Consider the following 21950-nt stretch of genomic DNA (forward strand, 5'->3'; position numbering starts at 1 on the left):
TTACTTCTGCACCCTTACAATGTAAAATCATGTTAACCCCTTACCTTCTAAGGGCATGTTTATTTGTTTAGAATTACACAGAAAATCATTGCAAGCCCTGCTCACTCCTGCAGTTGGCCCAATTGGAAATGACAAAACCCAGCTGCATTATTTTTCACACCTCGTTATTTGTTGGGGAACTAATGCAGGAGACAGAAGGGTGACAGAAGGGCACTTATTCAGAAATGAAGCTTCAAAGTTCAGAGATAAATGGGAGGGATATCTATTTCACTTCTTTCAATGTTATTAATGACAGTGATTGAGGATGAACTATCTGTCCCTAACAATAAAAGAAGACATAATACCAGCATGTCTGCTATCTGGCAGGGGCCAAGCGGATCCCTGAAAAGTCTTAAACGTTGCAGATCACTGAGGGCAGAGAAATAGAAGTCTGTGAAAATTCTCTGGCTATCCATGCACTTGGAATTGCCACCAAGAACTCTTTATCCCCCTCAAAGAAGGATACATAGTTCTGGGCAGAAAATCAAGCCTTGGTGAACTCACTGTGGAGGATCCCACTGTGACTAGAAACTGAACTGTGACGCACTAACTTTGACTGGGAAGCTACCGATTGTGATTGATCCAGTTACATTGGGTTAGAGTTCTGCATGGGCTTGAGTCTCTTTCCATGGAGCTCTGCATGGGCTTGAAAGTGATTTTGTTGTGAGTGGGCCTAGCTCGGTTGCTATTTCCAGACTCTTGTTTGGGATGTAGTGGGTCCGTCTTCCTGATATGATGGACTCAGTATAAGTCTTGGGGTGGCCTATGTGTAACCCTGGCAGAGTTTCCGGGGAACACAATAAATGGTATCAGACCCAATTAATGGGAAATAAAATCCAATATTCCATAAAACTGCTACATGAGTCTAAGTCTTTGCGTGCTGTCTATTGTATCTTGTGCACACAGTAATGCTATTCCTGAGCTGTTCTGTGTCTGCCCAGGCTACCCACTAGATGTGGGTGGATGCACCAAGCTATTTTTATGAGGTTTCAAGGATGTTCTGTGCAGTGGCGGTTAGTGTGTTGTGTACACAGGTTTCTATGATACATATGTTCGCGACCACATCGGTGAACACGCAGGCTCCAGTTGCTGCTGTATTCAAATCAAAATATCCCATCCAGTGCCATAGGGGGATATAACCTTGCATAACTATTTGCCACCATCCTTCCTCGAGACACTCCCAGCCATGATCTAATCAATAGGCATGGACCGCCGAGCTGATAAGCGGAGTGCACGCATAGGTGCGCAGTAAAGTGTGTATGACCCTGCGAGAAATCTGTGGGGGTGCTGATCCCTATCTCTTACTGGGATATGTGAGGGGGTGTGAGAACAAAGTAAGGTGGGTGCAGAACCCTCAAACTTGCAGTCTTCTGGTACTTCATAAGTCTGCAGCAAAAATCATAGCGATAGTAAGGCCTGTTCCTCCATCTCCCGGAACCTGAAATCACCCATTGGCTCCCCAATAATGCCCAAACCACTTTTAAGACCGACGCCTCCTCCACAAAGGCATCCATGGGAAGGCCACTTAAATATATAAGGCGCAAAATACAAGACTTTGGTTCTATGTGTTTCTGCCTGTCATTTTGCTGGCTGCAAAAACGATGGCAGCATCCCTGTGGAATACCTCCCTGTACCACCCTATCACCGCACCTCTACCCTATCCTGCAATTACCCTGCATGGTGTCAGGGGTTTAACAGAATGTATGAACTGACATTTTTTCTACCTCCTAAAAACCTAGCCTAGCACAAACCCTTAAACTGTGAGTGCTTCCTATGCTCAATCAACATAATTGTGAGTGAGTTCCAACTATCAGGCTGGAGATCATAAGCAGTCAGTTCAGAGTAGCGCCAGGGCACCATTTTGGCAAGTAATCCTGGTGTCCATCCATACTGTTGCAAATCACCTTGTCTACTGATGAAAACTCCAGCCTCTTCTTTTCTGAACCCTCTCTGAACCCGCTACTCCTGATAAGTGCCTTGGGTGCTCCATTTCACAGTGCTTTGCAATGCATGTGGGTGGTTTCATCCATTCATCTGGGTGTATGACATGGCTTTTCTTAGATGACTCTTCACCAGGAAGTAATTGAGATGGACCTTCAATGTCATGTAAAGCTGGAGTAAAGATACCTGCTCACCTGACCTGATCAGGAGAATGCCATCACCTGTGAATGTGGGGCTCATGCTAGGGGAAGGTTCAACCAAATTTCCAGGAGCTGAAGAACGAGCCCCATTCTCTGGTTGGCGGGACACCCAGGGAAGCTTGACTTGGATCGGACGGGTCTCGACTTACCATGGGCCGGGCTTCCAATGGTTGGGTAATGCCAGTCTTCTTTTTGCCGCCGTTGGCAATTTGCAGGCGGTTCATGGCCCACTGCCTCTCGAGGCAGATGCGGTCATGCACGGAGCAGGGAATCAAGCTGTTGTTTGGATGGGCATCTTCTTGCTTATCTAGAGGTGAGAAGCAAAGAGAACACAAACTGGTTGAGAAAGCGTTCAGAACGTTTAGAGGTCAACGATGCAGCGTCGGTATCACAATCATCATATCACTGTTTTCTAGCATGAGCCCCCCACAACTCTCATAATACCATTGTACCATTGGGATAGTGGGATATCATGGATTTAAGAAGACCTGTTCATCATTGGTCCAGAGTCCAGCAACGCTGATAAAAGGCCCCCAAGATGGGGCACTGCTGCTTCGCTAATTTCAGTCCAAGTCGGCCCTACGGGCAGAGTTCAGAACTCCCCTAGTTACTTCTGCTGCCTCCCTTGCATTACCAGGTTAAGTGTCAGGATGAATACACCTAGGTAACGAAGACCATGTGAGAAGAATGGGGCGAGTGATAGAGGCTAGCATGTACACCAACTACATTAGGGCTATAGGACATTGCCCCAATCCCCCACATCTTGGAATAGTCTTTGGGAGCCAAACCCATGAGGAGGTTTTAGAGGCAACACAATGCTGGCAGGTGCAACTCGCACAACAGAGAACCATTCTGGATGGAACACTTACGCTCTTGTCATACCGTTTTGTGTTTTGAGCACCCATTGATTAGCAGAGAAATTCAGTAGAAACAGGAGCAATTGGGGAATGTTTGGGTGGACACAGCGGACCCTCATTGGTTAGACCCCAAAAAGGCCCCAGTTAGAACATCAGACTCTTCCTGCCTCAAACAAACATTAGAATTAAAACTAAAGGGAAACCTTTCCTCAGCTTTACAAAGGGGTCAAGTAATTTCCCAGCATATCTCTTTAATGTGTGTTTGGAACTCAGTAGTGTAGACAGAATGTGGCATGAGGGGCATGTCCTACCCACATTGCCTCAGGGCCAAACCCACACATCTGGCCACAGTTCATCAGTGTTCCGTTCCCACCTGATCCAGAAAGCTGATGTTGGTGCACGTGTTTGCAGAACTGCAAAAGGTTGGGCTTGTTATGCATAGGAATTAACTGCTTGGCTGTGCCAAAATGACTACAACCATGTGATGTCATTGCACGTGCTCTTTTGGGTTTGGTCTAATTCTTGAAAGTTGAGTCAATTAAACAGGAGTTATCCCATGCTAGGTGTTAAATAATTAACTAGCCTGGGCTTTTAGTCTCACTTCATATTACATTCTGGTGTTGGTAGGCTGTATTTCTAAAATACACGAATTCAAAATGACATGCGCTGACAATGCCAATACTTAATGAACATTATTTGTGAGCTCTCTTTCAACACATTTGTTTTACTACAAGCAGCGAGAATTAAGCAGTTGGGTGAGCAAAGTAGTCAGTGGTTTGTCTGCATTGCTAGAATGATAGTTTCCACATGATACGATATGATAAGCCATTTATAACGGGCCTTTACCCAAGTGATTCTAGGTGCAACAAGACAAGGGAGGGAAGACAGAGGGAGTACAAGACAAACAATCTTGCTAGGCCTTGTGTCATTCAGATCGTGCAAGGGCGAGAACGAGAATTGCAAGGAGAAAGGGAGAGGGCTGCAAGGGAAAGGGGAGGGTAAAACAGGGCAGCAATGTGCTGAGTGCAGCCAGGGCAGCACGGCTCTGGGTAGTGTAAGAAGAACAAGGGACTGTAGGGTTACAGCCCGTAAGGCCATGGTAGGACCGGAGGCAGTGCTGGGATGACTGATCAAGAAAGAGCCTGGTACCCAGTGAGACTCTGAGGGTAGCCAAGCAACCAGTCGGTACAGCAGACAGGTAGGTCAGGTAGGTTAGCAGGGGAGGGAGAAAGAGGAAGCAGAGGAGAAGAGGAACGTTTTGAGCTGCTTCCAGAACTTCATTTGGTACGGCTCAAGTTTGAGAGGGACAGGGAGGCCATTCCAAAGGGCGGCACCTGCAGAGGAAAGAGATCTACGCACCCCTCTCTTCTCGTAGAAGCATCTAGGGTTCGAGAAGCAAGGTATTTTGGAAGAGAGTGTTGGATGTAGTGCGGGCCCGACCCCAGAAAGCCTTGTGGACAATGCAGAGGTGGGCAGTAACTCTGGATCCATGTCACCCTTGTTTGAGAGAAGAGAAAACATGTATTTCTACATAAATAGGATCTACATGGCGAGACCCTGCTAGCAATCAATGGAAGACTGTGCAGAAAATGGAGAATAAATAGAGGGAACAATGGGAAAAGCCAGAGCATGGGAGACCTACTGGGTGGGCTCATCTCATTGGGCCAGGTTCTCAAATATGTAAATGTATGGAGACCTTTGTGGAACTTGCATGCATATTTTGCCCAGAGGCGTTGCTAGGGGGTCTAGGAGGGCTACAGCCCCAGCACCTTTGGTTGTAGCCCCGGATAGAAGCTCAGGGGCTACAACCAAAAAGGCTAGCTAGCCCTGAGTCCCGAAAAGTCCGACATTGCTGTAGCCCCAGATCTTTTCCAGACCTAGCAACACCCCTAACGTGGCAGGGTCGTTTCTGCCTTTTGTCTGTCCACTGTCTATAAAATGAGTAACATTTAGTTAGCCTTGGCATAATTTAAAATGTACTAATGCATACTTTAAAATGTAATGAAATTAGCTTATAGAAACTCATCCTTTGGGATATATATTCGAGAAGAAGATGAGGGTGAGCTGCAACAGTCGGCTGCAGTTGCATTAGTGGTTTGTAGACTGGATACGATACACGTCTAACAATCCACCGTTGCGTTGACTTGTCCCTGCAGGAATGCTTCCAGATTCACTACACACAGACCAAATGCAATACATTTGGGCCTCATTACGAGTTGGGCCGTATTCTGCCAGTAAATCCACTGCAATACTGCCCAATGGAATTCACGTTACTGCCACTTGGTCCGGGGGAATTACCGTCGAATTACAAGTGGCGGTGGCAGGGTAAATCCCCATTTTTCGGAGTCCATTGGCAGAATTACCACCGGGGGAATTAGCGCGGCAGTCATTCTGCCGTTGTTGCTGATTTTACGGCACATGTTGGGAGGATTTACCTCCAGCATGATGACTTATATGAGTGTACTGAAGTAATGCAATGCACCAAAGTCATTTGTTACTAACCTCGCAAAATTTTATGTATTGACCAAATCCGAAATTATTGTATGATTCGAAGATATCAACATTATTGTTGTACCCTGTTTCTTTTTATATGTTGATTATATGAATAATACATTTGTGTTTTTACTTGTGGAAATAAGTACCTGAACATCAGATTATTTAATGCATCTGTACCTCTCGGGGTTTCACCACTAAAATACTTACCAGTGTCAAAGGGAGAGGTAGCCTATATCTCAACTGCTTTAAATCTAACAGATTTGTCCCTCACGAGTTAAGCCCCCGTAAACAAAAAAGAGGGAACCTATCCCCTTGCTTTATCTATAATGGTAAATCCCCCACTCCAGGGCCATACTCGTAGTATGGCGGTGCAGCAAAAGTGGCAGTAATTCCATTACCGCCAATTTTTACTGCACCACCATATCTGTAATGAAAAAGGTAGGCAGGCATCCAGCGCTGGCAGCACCCAGCATGCAATCCATATGCAACAGAGGGAAAGTATACCATGAGTGCAGGGGGGCAAGGATGTGGGAGGCCAGACACATGAGCAATTGATGTCCTGGACATGCATGTCATCTTAAAGGACAGCATGAGCTACATTGCCTGGGAATGTATGCAATGCCCTGCTCAATTGCTAGGCTCACAGGGAGGTGGCAGAGCTTACACAGGTAAAACGGGTGCAGATGTCGAACGGAAAATCATATCGTGCCTCCTACAGTGTATGAATATATGTATATTGGCCTACGCCAAGCTGCTTATAAGCCACTTGCGAGGAAATCCGCGTTACAAGGTCTTGACCTTAGATCAGTGTAAGCCGCCATTTTAGGTTCTCCTCTTTAAAGTCACCCTGTGTTCTAAGATGGTGGACAATATCATTCTGGATGTAACATGTCCGTCTTGACCTCTGTGTATAAACTAATGTGTAACTTGCCTGCAGGCCACATGTTAGGGTCATGAACTGAGACCTTGTCCCTCGCTAACCTGTGGGTAGAGGATTACTTGCGCCAACAAAGCTAATCCGCGAGCATATGTTAAACACAATATATTCAAATACCGAAAAAGTGAACACTTGTTTGACTGCATTGTATAAAACTGTTTGAGAAGGCTCTACTAGAAATCCTAAAACAAACCGTTGCTATTGTTATCTGTTAGTGAATATATTAAAGGTAAACCCTAAATATATAGATGCATGAACTCAGCACGAACCCTAGATCCGTAATGTATTAACTTGTATTAACTTGGAAGTGGATTGAACATCATGATTTCGAGGGTATAAAAAGTGCGACTATTCTAATGTACAGTCCCACTCACTGAGCACACCGAACCGAGCTGGAGTTTGCTGTGTTGTACTGAGGGCCGATAGCTATCTGTTGTTTTGTTCAGAGTAAAATAAAGATCTTTGTATGTTCCTTTGTAACCCGCGTTTGGTGTATTTCCTTTTGGGGTACTCAGCCTCAATATCTTCTTTTTGTTTTCACACAGAAAGATGCCATGTTTTGGTGGTTAGAAAGCTAGTTCGGGTACATGGAGCAGTATCACCCTCTAGATCAGGGGCATACTTGGGCACAAGGTCTTACCCAAGCCACTATGCACAAGACTCAACAGCAGTGCAAATACATGTTGTGTTGCCTGGCACCTCCATACTGTGCGATATGGTTTTCCTGTTCTGTTAGTGAAGGATTTAGGGGTTAAGATATCGGCTTCTCTGTCCGCGGAATCTCAGAGTAGCGCTGTTCGACAGAGGGGCAATTTTCAATTTAAAACCCTGCGGAAGGTGCTTCCTTTTCTTTCACCTCAGCTTTGGGCTCCTGTGGTGTCCTCACTTGTTATGCCTTCACTGGATTACTGCAACTGCTTATTTTTGACACAACCCGCCTATTTATTACAGAGGCTTCAGGTTCTACAGAACTCCACGCCCAGAGTTGCCGCCTCTATGCCCAGATATGCACACATTTCCCCAGTTTTGCAACATCTTCAGTGGTTTCTAGTGATTAACCGCGTCCAGTTCGAGACCCTTCGTATGGCTCATCGTTGATTTTATGGCACCGGGGCGGAATACCTACAGACTATATTCTGTCCATACATCCCTACTCGGGCACTCCGCTCGGGCAATGTGCTCGGCAGATGCTTGTCTGGTCCCTGTCCCTTGATTTAGAGCCACAGGTATTGGTGGCCAATCTTTTTCTGTAGCGGCGACTCAGTTGTGGAACTCCCTTGTGCTTTATGGGCCACTGAGAATCATCTCTGTTTCAGGTGGTTACTTAAAACCTATCTTTCTAGTTTGCGTTTGCATCCTCATTCCGCTAGCAAGCGCCAAGATACCTTTGGGGTAACCGCTGCACTTTGTACGTTTTTAGTAACATAACAATATATGGTGGCCCATCGCAATGCTCATCTGTATTGCTCGTCTCACTGACTGGACCAGTCTATTTTCAAAAGGGACACCCACATGTCAAATGTAGAAGAATGAACCAAGGATGATGGGCTCAAGAGAAGACACTGTGCCTGGCACAGTTACTGATAGCCACACCCTGGAATCTTTGACCCAAACCACCAACAAGCAACCTCTGGATATAGGCGACAGACGTCATCCTGCACCTCAACATGCAAGACCCCTTTGATAGTGATGCAGTGCAACACGCCACATGCCACCACAATCTTGCAAATCACGGGTGTTATTCAGCAGTATACCGCGTGTAAGACCCAAGCACCTGAACCCTGGCCTCAGCATGGGAATGCTATGTTTTTATGCCTCTGGTGGGCATGTGTGCTGCTTTGCCGCTGAGCTTGGATGGGTTGTCCGGTAATGCAAGTATAAAAGGGAGATAAAGATGTAGGGGTTATGTAAATAAAGAAATAAATACTTAAATGTAAAGAATTATTCGGTGAAAAAGATATTGAACAAAAGTGTATGAGGACACTGCAAATGAGGAAACTGCAATCGAGAAACAGACGTAGAACCACGGGATGTGCTTGGTGTTGTGAGGGTGTACACTCACTTAGAAGCCAGATGTCACCATAGTCTGTAACTGCCATGAGTGGCACCTGAAAAGTTGGCATTGACATCCATGACTGGTTTATGGTCTTTGCATCGAAAATTAACCATCGAAAAGAAAATCCATAAAAATAAAACCAACAAAAAAAGATTCATCGAAATTACATTTTTTCAATTAAAAGTGCATATCCGCTGAAAACTTTCCATGGAAAATATGGAGAGGTTCGATGGAACCCTAACCCTAACTCTAACCCTAACCCTAAATAAAATCCATCGAAATGTATTCAATTAATATGCTTTTCAATGGAAAAGCATTTCGATGGATACATTTCAATGGATAGTAATTCGATGGTAATTTATTCAGTGGAAAGACCTGACACTCCACGACTGTGCACCTCAGGAATCGCTAATGACCTGCACATAGATGGGAGGCCGGTGCTTCTAATTGTGGACTAGATGTTCAGCCTGGAGTGCAGGTCGAAATGCCCCACGGGGGCCGCCTAATGCGCTAACCAAACAGAGGACTTGGTTGAGGCCGACATTTTAGGGCGTGGGAAAAGGGTATTTGCCCCCCCCCACCCAACTTTGATGGCACATCAGTTCATCCTCCTCAGTCTGAGGCAGGGGCGAGGGATGGCGGCCATCAGCGCCGGCCTAGTACCCAGGCATGCTCAGTACTGGTCCACAGTACAGAGCCGGCTTGTTCGAGTCCCGTGCCTCAGCCCTCACCTTGCCTGGCTTGACTAAAGTCAGGGTTCTGGAGTGGGTGGTAGTGCCCAATAACGCTGACTGCCTCTGCCGCTGGGCTGCTTCCTGCTTGACGGTTGCAGGGTGGGCCACTCTCCCGCTGAGCAGCAGTGCATATGCGCCACAGGATTCAAGAACCAGGAAGCGGCAGAGCTTCCTGATTTCTTTCTGCATTGAGAATATGCGCAGCGGGACCGGGTCGGTAGAGCAGGCTAAAGAACACTGAGCATCGAGGCGCCAGCACTGGAAGCACTGGTATGTTTTTTTTTAAATATTGAAAATGTGTGTATTTGGAATACGTTTATGTGTATTTTTACAAATATGCATGGGTTGTGTACACAATGTATGTAAATGGTGTGCATTGGATGTGAGTGAGTGTGCGGTGCACGTGTGTGTTGTGTCAGAATGAATGAGAATGCATTGTGTTTGTTTACATGTTCGGGGTGCGCAGTCAGTGCGTGGAGACTTAATGATGTGGCTTCTGGGTGCACGTTTGATAGCCAGCGAAGGTCAGACTCAGGTGTGACTGGATGAATGGGTGTGAACGCTGGTTGTGTATTTGTGTGTGCTCCAGAGGTGCTGGGTGAATTGGGGAGGGCCCCAGACATGGCTTTTTTTTTATGGGAATCAATGATAAAGCAAGGATGATAAATGTTATTACATGGCTAGACTGGCATTTTGCTGGCCGTTCTTACTCTGGCATGACATTTTATACTGGTCATCGATAATGAAGCAAGCATGATATGTGTTTTTACGTGGTTAGATTGTCATTTTGCCATCTCTTACTGTGTCACTGTCATATTTTGTACTGGGCATTATCAGGAACTCTTGGGGGCAATGATATGATATGATTAGATATTTTGTACTGGGCATTATCAAGAACTCTTGGGGGCAATGATATGATATGATTAGTTATTTATAACAAGCTTAATACCAAGAGGTTTCTAAATGCGGACCCGGGTATCAAACCTGTGTTGCTCCGTGTCCTCTTGCTTCCAAGGCAAGCACATTGCAGCTGAGCTATCCTCCCGAGACAAGACAAGGGTTGTGCAGTTCTGGGCCTTGAAGTGCTGGGCTGGAGTGACATCATCAGGCAATGCTTCTTCAAAGACATGAGCAATGCAGCTCGCTTGTGGATTTTCAAAAGGTTCTCCTCGCAATTAGAATGTTATGTTGATGAGAACGAATCGTGTTCATATCATGACCAATGTGTGAACTGACTGGCTGCACGCTACATGCTTCTTTAGTTTGGTTTCTTCTTTGCACGTAGGAGTGGAAAGCATAGCTATTTTATGTTTTCCTGTGCTGCACTGTTCTCCAGAGACAGTGGTTTTTTGCACCTTATGGTGAGGTGATCCCATTAACCACATTTAACATCAAAAGTGTGCAGCAGCTTTTATTCCACATTTTGATATGAAATGCATTTTAAATTGCTTTTCTTACATAACCTATGCGTGTGGCCTAAGCTTTGAGTCACGTGCAGATACTAAGCAACTGAGCGCACCTCCGACCTCCTGCTATCCAGGGGTGGACTGGTCTACAGGGAACTCTGGAGATTTCCCGGTGGGCCTCTGCACCCTATGCCTCTTTTGTGTGGCATTTCCAAATTTTCTCATAGGAAAAGCATTGGGCTTGCTGAAAATGTGTCATATGGGGCCACTTTGAACTTTATTTCCAGGGCCTCTTTTGGTCCCTAATAATTATTTCCAGGGCCTCTTTTGGTCCCTAATAATTATTTCCAGGGCCTCTTTTACTTCCCAGTCCACCCCTGCTGCTATCAGCAACTTCGGAAGGAAGACATTCATTAGGAACTAAATCTTCAGGTGAGGGGGACAGAAGAGTGCTCGCAGCAATCCTTCCGCCACCACATTCAAGGATCTCCTTATTGAACTGGAAAGCAATCAGAGCTGAGGAGAAGCAGCTAGAACAGGAGCTGAGCTGGGAGAAGGTCTGCCCTGAGCCGTCATCTGCTCTCTGCATGCTTCAGCGGGAAGACAAAGAAGCCCACCTCCCCTGCCCCCCCTCACCTCACCACAAGCTTCCACTTCAAATGTCCTGCTGGTGTTTTCAAGGGCATTCATTATTATTCTCCTAATGGCTTGGATGGTTATTGTTGGCGATAGGCCCCTAAGCCAACTTTATTAACGGGCTTGAGTACTGATGTGCGCTGTGTGGTTTGTTGTCGGCTCTCATTTCAAGTGTGCCAGGTAGTGTCACTCTCAATCTGTAAATAAATAGCACGCAACTTGTGAAATGGGCCACTCAACAATTGGACTCAAGTCACTTGCTGCCTAATGCACTACCTTTTTTATGATGTCTCGGATTAAAGCCAAGCAGGACTACTCTCGGCTCGGCTCTGGCAAGTCCTGTTAAATTCTTTGCTTGCCCACACCTCTACTCAAGCTGTACTAATTATTCCTCCTTTACATTGCATTTTAATTGAAAGTTCAGGTTGGATGAGCATTTCAGAAGCTTTTTATTTTCAGAAGTATGCCATTGGAGTTGAAAACTAGCTTCAGCAGCTAAAAACCTTGCCTGGGCTCCACAATATCACAAACTCTTCGGAACAGTGTTGCGGCTTGCCATGTGCATCAAAGTCACCTAGATACGATATGTTTAGACAAGGTTATCCGGCAATTCACTCAAGCAAATAAACGCTGTCAGGCTACATTTGAACACTGACGTTTTCAGAAACTGGGATCATAATTAAATAATCAGGGGTGCACTCTAGGTGTAAACGGTGCTGACACCTAAAAATAATCAAATAGAACATGTTACTAGTAATTTTGAAATGTAGAATGAGCAACTTAAAATCTTGTAGGCATCCAATTTGTAATATGTCTATGTGTCTGCTTGATTCAATGCCTTGCCGGCAATAAGCAAGCATCAGCTCCCTCCAGCATGCTGCTTGCTGGCCTTTTTAGGTAGAAGGAGCTCCATTTATTTTTTACTGCTGTCAGCACAGTGATTTCTAAAGACACATGTGGCGTTAAAACTTTCGAAAGACTGGTGTGTCTGTAGAATTGAATTTTAAAGACACACCAGTCTTATTGCCACCAAACAGTGCGTGTTTTTTGTGTCTTTTAGCATTAAACTCTTAAGGTACAGCATTGTTATACCTTTCATAAGACTGGGTTGTGTCTTTTAAGCCAGTCTTATGACATTTTTAACACAGTATTGGGGAGGTACTCATGTGGTCTAGTGGCTAAGTGTTACTCCTCACAGCCACACTACGCCCTTGCTCCAGAAATCATGTCTCTCCCAACAATTTCAGCCAAGTTATTCCAATGGACCTGGCTAATAGCAGAGACATTCTTTGCCACCTGCTGTCTGCCCTGCACCAACAGTGGTATGCAAATGTGTTGGGGCAGACGCACTACGAGCCACTGCAACCCCTGTTGCAGGGACTGTGATTGGCTGACCTGGGATATGCCACATGAAATAGCGCTAGGTCACTGGAATGATCCAGTTGCCAGGGTCAGCATCACGGCTAGCTGTTGGTGCAATGCATGTCGACAGGTTATGGATGAGGTTAACTTACCATCCCAATTGCTCACCACAAGCGGTGTCACATTTGGTGCGAAACACAACCACCCAATCACCTTCTCATAAGGCAACCCTAAAAAGGGACTCCTTTAGTGAAAAAAAATCTCTTTTTACAGCATCTCCAGTGCCAGTCCAGCAGGACAACAGCAACAGGAACATGAGCAGACATTTTCCAAAAGTAGCTATGAGGCTCCTTTGCAGTTTTGCTCCTGTCTTGGAGAGGTGCAAGTTGAGCACCGCTCTTCTTCCAGCAAATTGGAGCAATTTTCTTTGTGAATCAGCAATTTCTCATTTGTTGGTGTTGACCTTCATTTATATTGCGCTTTCATGGTGCTGCCTGGAAAATTGCCCAACACTCTCCTTCCGCATACGCAAATCAGGGGACTGGCTCGGCCAATCTAGCAACGCTTCCATTTTTGCAGCCTCATTTCCAAGCGATGTTCACGCGAGCTGCACCACCGCCGCACCAACTGCACAGGCACATTTTCAACGTATCTAGATGTAATTAGCCAATTTTTCAGTTTCTAAATGAGGCCCATTTTGCTCTGCCACCGATTTACATTTTTCAAAGGCAAAATGATCTGCAAACCGAACAGTCTTTGCGAATCGGGTTCTTAAGAACAATTCCCAAAGAAGTGACCAGGAGTGACCCCGACTAATGGAAGCCATAATATTGTATTCAACCAAAAGCTTTGAATTAACATTTCCTTTTTTCATAGAAACCACTAAGCCCTTTGATGTATGTAAATATGTATCGTATATTGCACATCTATATAGCTATATAGGGTAATTTCCTTTTTAGACATAGTGGTATTCAAACTTTTTTGCACGCAGGCATGCCTAAGCCCCCTTGAGTACAAATATTGTTTCGCCCCCCAATCTATAACGACTTATATGTTCTTTTAAAAGCAGTTAGCATTATCCCTTTTAAAAAAGCGCCCACCCCAACATCAGTCGGGCTCACCCAGGTGAGCCAGCCCCACAGTATGGAGACCACCGTTTCATACTGTGTAATCCCAATAGATTTCCTATGGAAGCCATCCTTGTGCCCACCTCCCGCCCTACCTCTATAACTAACCATTCCTTGACAGTTCTTCCGTCACGCTGACTGCAATCTTTGAGCGGGCCCATAATTGTGTTTGAAACAGTGATAGAAGTGCACCAAAAAAGTAGTGGAACTGTAACTCCGGCGGGGATACAAGCAAATGAGCAACGTGCAACACATTTTTCAAGGGTTGCAGTCTTGCTGGTTGACAGCCAATTGAGTTTAAATAGATTTCAGTTTAGCTGTAACTGCTATCGGGTGGTAAAGTGGAGAAGGGTGCTTTAACTTTATCAAGAACAGTTCCGTAATGGAGAAAATGGTTGCAAAAAGTAGTGGAGCTGTTAACAGTTAAAAAAAAGGAAAGTAGTGGAACACCGCTCCCGACCGTTCCCACTCATTTCGATCACTGGTTTGGAAGTTTGGAGCTAATCTATCAAGATGGGCCCAGGTAATATTTCATCAAAAGACAATCAATGGGCAAGATTCACAAAGCATTCTTCAATAGGATGCTTCTATTAAAAGATGCTTTGCAATTCAAGCCCAATTACTTGTAGTAAAGTTGTGTTGCAAACATGACTGTGGAGCAAAGGACGATCACCAAAATATGTAACTCATCAACATCGTTCCCAGATAAGACTAGTTGAAACAACAACGACTTACCTGCAGTTAAAAAAAGGGCATCAGATTGGTTTTTGGGTGGTGTGAGGTGGGTTGCTGATCTGTTTTCAAATGGTTGTTGGATGAATGCAAGGGAATTGCAGCAATAATATGGTATTGAAAACTTTAGACCCTCTGATTTTGTGAAACTTAAACGTGCGATTGGAGTTGTGGATTTGGAGAGGAAAATTGCATTGGATCTGTTTGCAAGGAATTTGGTGAGTTCGGGTGGGGGACCGGCCAGTCGCCTGTATAAAGCGTTTGTGTCGTGTTATCAGGGGAATGATTCTTTGAGAGAGGAGTGGGGCAGGAGAATCGGAATGGATATCACAGAGGGCTTATGGCAAAACATGTGTGAGAATGTGAAGTTGTGCTCGCTGGGACTCACGGAAAGATCGAGACAGATTCAAATTCTTAATCGAATTTATTGGACGCCTGAAAGAATGTGCAAAAGAGGGATGTTGGAGAGTGCAGATTGTTGGAGGTGTTCGAGTGAGATCAGTACGCTGGAACATCTGCTATGGGATTGTAGGCTGGTGACACTGTGTTTGGGGTGAGATTGGACGTGTGTGTGATGAAGTGATTGTTGGTCTCCCGGTCTTGGATTTTAGTGTGATCATATTGGGGAGTGATGAGTCATTGGATGAGCTCACTCAAAGTGAGAAGAAGTGGTTGTTCAGAGGGGCGCTGACTGGTAAAAGAATTATCTTGAGGAACTGAAAGAATGCTTTGACATTGAATGTTGAGACGTGGTTGCCTGAGATGCATGAATTGGCAAATATGGAGAGAGTGATGTATAGGAGACTTGTTAAATTGGCTTTGTTTGGGAAAATATGGGGTAGATTTTTGCAGTTGTTTTAACTTGGCATTATAGTTGTTTGGTGGGGGGGTAATTGAGAGATGTATTTGAGATTTTGAGGATTTAGGGTATTGTATATCTCACTGTGTACGTAGTACTGTGTGAAATGCGGTGCTTTTCTTGTATTATTTTCTATGTGTAATTTGATATACGCTGATTGTATTGGGATTTATTATGAATGTTGTGCAAATAAAGTTTCAAAAAAAGAATTAAAAAAAAGGGCTTCAAAACTTTCCTGTAATAACATGTTCCAGCCCAGGATGTACTAAATAGCATTGCAGGGGAGGGGGTTTATATCATAGATCGCAGATGGAACCCATTTGGTCTGTGGCATTGTTGCAACCAAAACGTTCACCTTAACCCATCATGTGTAAACATTTGCTAAATAATTTGATCTATACATTCAATGATAAATTTTGTATTTCCTACATTGTACAAAATCTCTGATGTAAGCAGAGACTTAACATAATGATTTAATGCTTAACATACAGCACATACAAAATAAGCATTGGCAATGCCAACCATTTTGTCTTTTGTGTACGGGAAATGCATTTGCCAGGCACTGCTATAGTGCTATTAAGTGGTCATTGAAGGTAGCAACTGCAAAAAGGTGTGAGTACCTGTGCATATAATGCCAGTGTCTGGCAAATGCCTAATACTTATACACAAGCCTAAACTGTTGGCTCTGCTAGTGCACGTTTTTAACAGGACTTCATTGAACGATGAATGAAGTGCGCAGAAGGCAGACCTGGTTACGCCATTTTTATTACAGCAGTAGCACGTTTAAAGGTGTAATTAAGTCAGTTACTCTCAGAAGACTGCTTTAAAAGAACACTGGCAGGAACTTGGAGCACAATGTTTGATGTGAAGACTTGATAAAGCTAGCTCAAAGAGTTCCTATGCGGAGGTGTTTTGATCAGGGGGAGAGGGGGCAGGAAGTGTGTGGGAATGGCCATAGGGATTAGCACGGCCATAGGCAGGCAAAAGGAGGGTAAATAACCAAACAACACCTACAAGCTGTGTGTTCCTCCCCATAGGCCACCTCTCCCTAGCTGTAATCTAATGCAATAGTTTCATCTGATAGATGGCGCTTACCTAATAGCTAAAACTAATAGACAATTCAAAACCTGAAAGTGGCGTGACTAGCGCACACACATGTCCCCAAACATTAAAAACTATAATTAAGGGCACAGTATTCATAATACATGTCACATTTCATGAACTTGTCAGCAATACGAGTATAATTGGTTATTTATAACGCGTTTGTAAGGGCGGACCCGGGATTCGAAACCGTGTCGCTCTGTCAGGTTACCACAGAGCTATACCACCCGTGCCACCATATACACAACAGCGTCCAAATCTTTTTACTCTATTCCCTCAATCCTTGGGTGCCTTCCAATCAGATCAATGCAACATCTCACATTATAAATTGTGGAAGAAAGTAGCACATGGAGCATTTGTCTGAATACCTAATTGCAGTAGCGTTCTGATGTCGGCAGGCCTGCCCCGGCAGCAAGCACAGTGCCAAAACGAAACCCCTGAGTCACGAAAACATCCTCCACTTAAATACTCCAGCAGATGCCTTTGCTCGGAATCTTTTTGCGTAAGCTTTCTTGCTCTGACAGTTCGCAGTCACTGGCTGGAAGGAACGTCGTCCATTACCGAGCGAATAACTCCCCGTGGCCTCTGTTTACTTTGCACACCACCAAAGGTCAGAACAGGAGTTTAGGAACATGTCTTCATGCCGAGTCATATTTGGAAAGAGCCAGCCACCCGTCCTTGAAAGTGACTCAAAATAGAATGGCGGGCTGCATACTTGCTTTCATTTTATTTTCACTGGGAGAATTGTGTATGTTTCCTACATATCCGCAGGCAGGTCATCCCTGGAGTCAGTGTGCACGTGACACCAAATAGTGAAGGATTTGGTGATGCCAGTAATCACAATGTAAGGAGTGATGGACCCCCTGTGACACGGTCACATGGAAGAGGCTGAGGGTGGGGACTCGAAGCCCCAGGGCACTGGGGACCAGCGCCTGCTCTCCGATGCCCGCCCTGGAAGTGGTAAAGTGAGAGTAAGGGTCTCCTTCCCACCCCTAGCCTCATATGTCGGTATGTATGGCAGAAGCCACAAGACTGATGTCCGGTATCTTATAATTACCCTAGACCCCACTGTGGCACAGGATGTATGCATGACTTGCGTTCAGAAAGGAGAAATCTGGAGAATGTAGGTGGTTTTTGCTTGTGGGCCCGCGACCACAAAGCTCCACGAGCCACATGTTACCATTCGCGAGTGTCAGTTGGCAGTGAGCTCGCAGGATATGCCACGTGCTGATCCCACACTGAGCCATGGGAGCGTGTGCTCATTCGGAGGAAACAAGAGACCATACTGGAGGAGGAATAAGGTAGCAGCAGACTCCAATAGTGTGGTCATGGAGTCAGGAGGCCATGAAGGCAAAGCTACCAGCTTCCAAAATGGCCGACAGCCATATATATACCCCCAGCTGTAGGGATGTCCAGCGTAAAAACAAACTCACATTGGAAAATGATAGTGTGCCCAGGTCTACACCAATCATGAAGCGGTCTCCTGACCTGTGCGCAGCTGCCGCCCATCTCACACTCAAAAGCCCTTTACAATCCTCACTAGAGTATAAAAGACGGGTCAGGCAGCGGGTTTGGAAACATTTGGAGAGCATGGGACGAGGTGAGAAGAGTTAAAGGCAGAGGAGAGAAAGGAAGGGGAGGTAGGTTCAAGGGAGGGAGAGTGGTCCAGAGGAGGAGGATCATATACAGAGAGAGAGAGAGAGAGAGGAAGGAGATGAGGGAGTAAAGTAGATAGAGAGAGAGATGGGGAGAGAGGAAGCAGATGAGGTCGAGGAGGAACATTAAAAAAGAGTGGAAGGAGCGATGGAAGGGGGAAATAGTAAAATTTTCTTTCTGATGAAATACCAACCAGATTGAGAGAAAGAGAGAGAGAGAGGGGGAAAGAGAGAAGAAAGTGGAGGAGAAACATCAACTGAGAGATGAATGGAAGGTGGAAGAGAACTGAGAATGTCCATTGGAAAAGAGAAAGTGTGGAGAGCAAGTAATGAGTAGGGACATGGAGAGACAGAAAAGAGGAGACGGACAGAGTAGATCAAGCAAGAAGGGAATCCGAAAGGAAGGAGAGCAGACTTAACATCTCAAGAGAGTGAATGAAGAGACGGTTGAGGAGAGAAGACTAAATGGAGAGGAAAGAGGGGAGGCAGAAGAAAGACAGCTGCTGACGGAGGATGGAGAGGAGGTGCTCGAAGAATATTGAGAGGGAGAGCACGAAGATGAGTAGAAACCTCAGTAAAACGTGGAGGATGGGAATGTCAGAGAAGACAGGGAAAGGAATGCTTGGTGGCGAGTGAGACACAGGAAAGGAGGAGTACAAACAGTAGGAGGAGGGTTGTGAAGATATTAAAGAGGAAACATGGGGAAACGTTTTTGAGGGAAGGCCAGGGGATTCCAACTCTTTATAACTTGGTCCAGTAGGGGGGCCTATTCCGATCCCAAGAGTGGATTAAGGGCTAAAGTTAATCTGGAGACAGGGTCAAGTTCAGAGGATATATTTCTGAGACCAAACTGGAAGGGAAAGACTGAAGTACCCAAGGGTCCAACTGATTATGGCATGTCTGATGCCTGACCCTGTCTAACAAACTGAGGGTGCCAGGTGGTGGTGGTACCTGGTACGGAAGTCCAGGTGGACCAATAATTGACTCTGATGACTTCTGCGCCAGCCAAGAAAGGCACAGAGCCAGGGAAGAAGTGAGCAGAACACTATACAATCGCAGAGACTTGAATGGACATTATAAATGCCAGGGAATCAGCCTTGAACTGAGGGAAGACTGAGGACCATCATCCTACAGGAAGTTAAGGAGGTGATTGGTTCACAGACTGATTGTTGCACCGCTACCGACCTGATCACTGGTGCTTTACTCAAAAATAATGACTTTTGTTATACAAATAAAACAAGTAGAGAAATTCTAGTTTATTTAATGTCCTCTGTTAATCCTTTGGCTGTTACACTCTCTACTGGGTGTAAAATGGATGCTTCAAGTCACATCAAAGCTATGTGACCTTATAAAGCAAGGACCATCAACCTTTTGCTCTTCTGAAGTTCTGGACTACAACTCCCACCAGCCCCAGCCAGCATAGTCAATGGTGAGGGCTCTTAGTAGTCACAGTCCAAAACATACAGAGAGACGCAGTTTGCATACTCCTATTATATAGGAAGACCTGAAAGAATTGCATGGTGACTTGCAACAACACTGTAAAGCCCCACCCATTACAGCGTGGGAGTTTATGTATATAGAAAGAAGGGGGGATTTATATGTGAAAGTTCAGTCTTGTTTTTATGTCTGCAGGCCTTATCTTCCTTGGCCCAGGGGAGGATTTGCTATGTGCCGCCCGCAGGGGGATTGGGAGCGTAGAGGAGGAGAATCTGGCAAAAATCCTGGCACCGTCTCCCTGCTCTGGGGAACAGGTGGACATGACCATCGTACATAACAGGAGTCCAGGACTGGAGAAAATAAGAGGCATCCTGAGAAGCAGGCAGAGCGTCCATGATCTCTGTGCCTACAAGGTCCACGGGGGGCAGCACCGTGCAGGGCTGCGCTCTCCCCTCTATCAGGGTTGAGGCAGCATGCTCCGTAGTGCGATGTGCCACCCAGCTCGGGCTGTTAGCACCCGTGGGTTTGTGCAGTCTATGGGTCTGTCGTAGCTGGCGGTAGTGTTTCCGTCCCCTTGCAGTGACAGGGGGTAGGAGAGGAACAGTATACTGAGCCAGTTATATATACTATAAAATCATTGTGTGTGTCCCGGCTCTTGCAGCCGCATTGGTGGATTATGTCAATTTCTTGTTTACTTCATAACTGATGAGAATCGTCAGAGAGTGTGACCGGGATATAGGGGATCGCAAGGTAATATAGAGACTTCTGTCCGTAACAGGCTCCTGGTTAGGCAGAGTTAGAGAGTGGGGGTTAAATTACGATAGACTGGTGGTGTTAGGGTCGCCGTTATAGGCCCGCTCGGTGATACAGCTGTTCAGTGGAAGAGAGATTAAATAGGCAGCGCTTGTCATCTAAGAGCTTGCCCTAGGCATCCCACCTGACTTGGCGCCATAGATTGGGTAACTGACCTCCCCACCTGGGATTTCATTGGGGTCTGTCCCTCTTAGGGTTTCAAGGGTTATCTGGGAGACAATAAGGCCCATATCGACCAGGACCCAGTAGGGGCTCTAAGGAGGGATGATGGCACCACAGGAGGGGGCCTAACTGTTCGCCGGCATTTAAGGGGAAGTGTCCTGAAGTAAAAAGTGTTTATTTAACAAATGTGACCAAGGTACGCTCACAGGTGTTGCTCATGACGTAAAAGGTGTTTATCTAGCAAATGTGACCAAATCACGCTTGCATATGCCATTCATGAAGTAAAAAGTGCTTATTTAACAAATATGACCAACGTACGCTTGCAGGTGCCGCTCATGAATTAACAAAAGTGTTTATTTAACAAATGTGACCAAATCACGCTTGCTTATGCCACTTTTGGAGTAACAAGTGTTTATTTAACAAATGTGATCATGGAACGCTCTCAGGGGTTGTTCATGTCATAAAAAGTGTTTATCTAGCTAACGTGATCAAATCACACTCGGATATGCCACTTATGAAATGACAAGTGTTTTATTTAACAAATGTGACTAATGTATGCTTGCAGGTGCGGCTCATGAACTAAAAAGTGTTTTTTTAACAAATGTGACCAAATCACGCTTGCATATACCACTTATGAAATAACAAGTGTTTAATTTAACAAATGTGACCAATGTACGCTCGCTCGCAGGTGCCGCTCATGACATGAAAATTGTTTATCTAGCTAACGTGACCAAATCACGCTTGCATATGCCACTTATGAAATAACAAGTGTTTATTTAACAAATGTGGCCAAGGTATCGCTCACAGGTGGGCCGAATGTGTGCCAAAGCTCCCCATGAAGTGAACAAGGGCTAAATGGTGCACTGTGTAATACCACGCTTACCAATGCTACCAAAGAAGTACAGAAGGGTTATTTAAGTGGCACATTTTTCCAGCAAGTGAGGGGGGGGACAGAGCAGGAGGCAAATGAGGCATTGATGATGCTGGTGATTTGCGGAAGTAGGAAGTCTGCACATTCTTTGATGATCGGTGCAGGGCAAGTGTCTGCTCTGCATCTGGAAGGGTTGAGGCCTTTTAGGATGTTGGGGACCTCGGCAGCAGATACTGGATGGAAGTCGAATAGAGGAGTAGTCTGTGGGGGTTAGTGGGAGTGGTGGGGTGTGGGAGGTTGTGTTGATGGTGGACAGTTTCAGTTGGATTTTACTCTGTAATAGGGCAGGATTTCCCAGCAGTGCATTCTGGAGATCGTTACACGAGGTATCATTCTTGATGAAAGTGGATAAGCGTTACACTGGAGATTCTAGTCCCCATAGGATGGAAAATAACTCACGTAATCTGAATGTTGTAGGCAGATGCTTTAGCTGCTTGGATGGATTCTTTGTATGTTTTGGAGAGGGCTG

General features: G+C 45.4%; 1 protein-coding gene across 1 annotated transcript in view; it reads right to left on the minus strand.

Moving 5' to 3' along the window:
• IGFBP4 (insulin like growth factor binding protein 4) overlaps positions 1-21950 on the minus strand; it is a 330734-nt gene that overhangs the window by 16634 nt on the left and 292150 nt on the right. The window contains exon 2 of the mRNA XM_069634564.1: positions 2330-2487. Within this exon, the coding sequence (XP_069490665.1) occupies positions 2330-2487 (158 nt within the window). The remainder of the gene's footprint in view (positions 1-2329; positions 2488-21950) is intronic.

This window comes from Ambystoma mexicanum, chromosome 13 (assembly GCF_040938575.1).
Source record: "Ambystoma mexicanum isolate Mex_15411 chromosome 13, UKY_AmexF1_1, whole genome shotgun sequence".
Classification (NCBI taxonomy): domain Eukaryota; kingdom Metazoa; phylum Chordata; class Amphibia; order Caudata; family Ambystomatidae; genus Ambystoma; species Ambystoma mexicanum.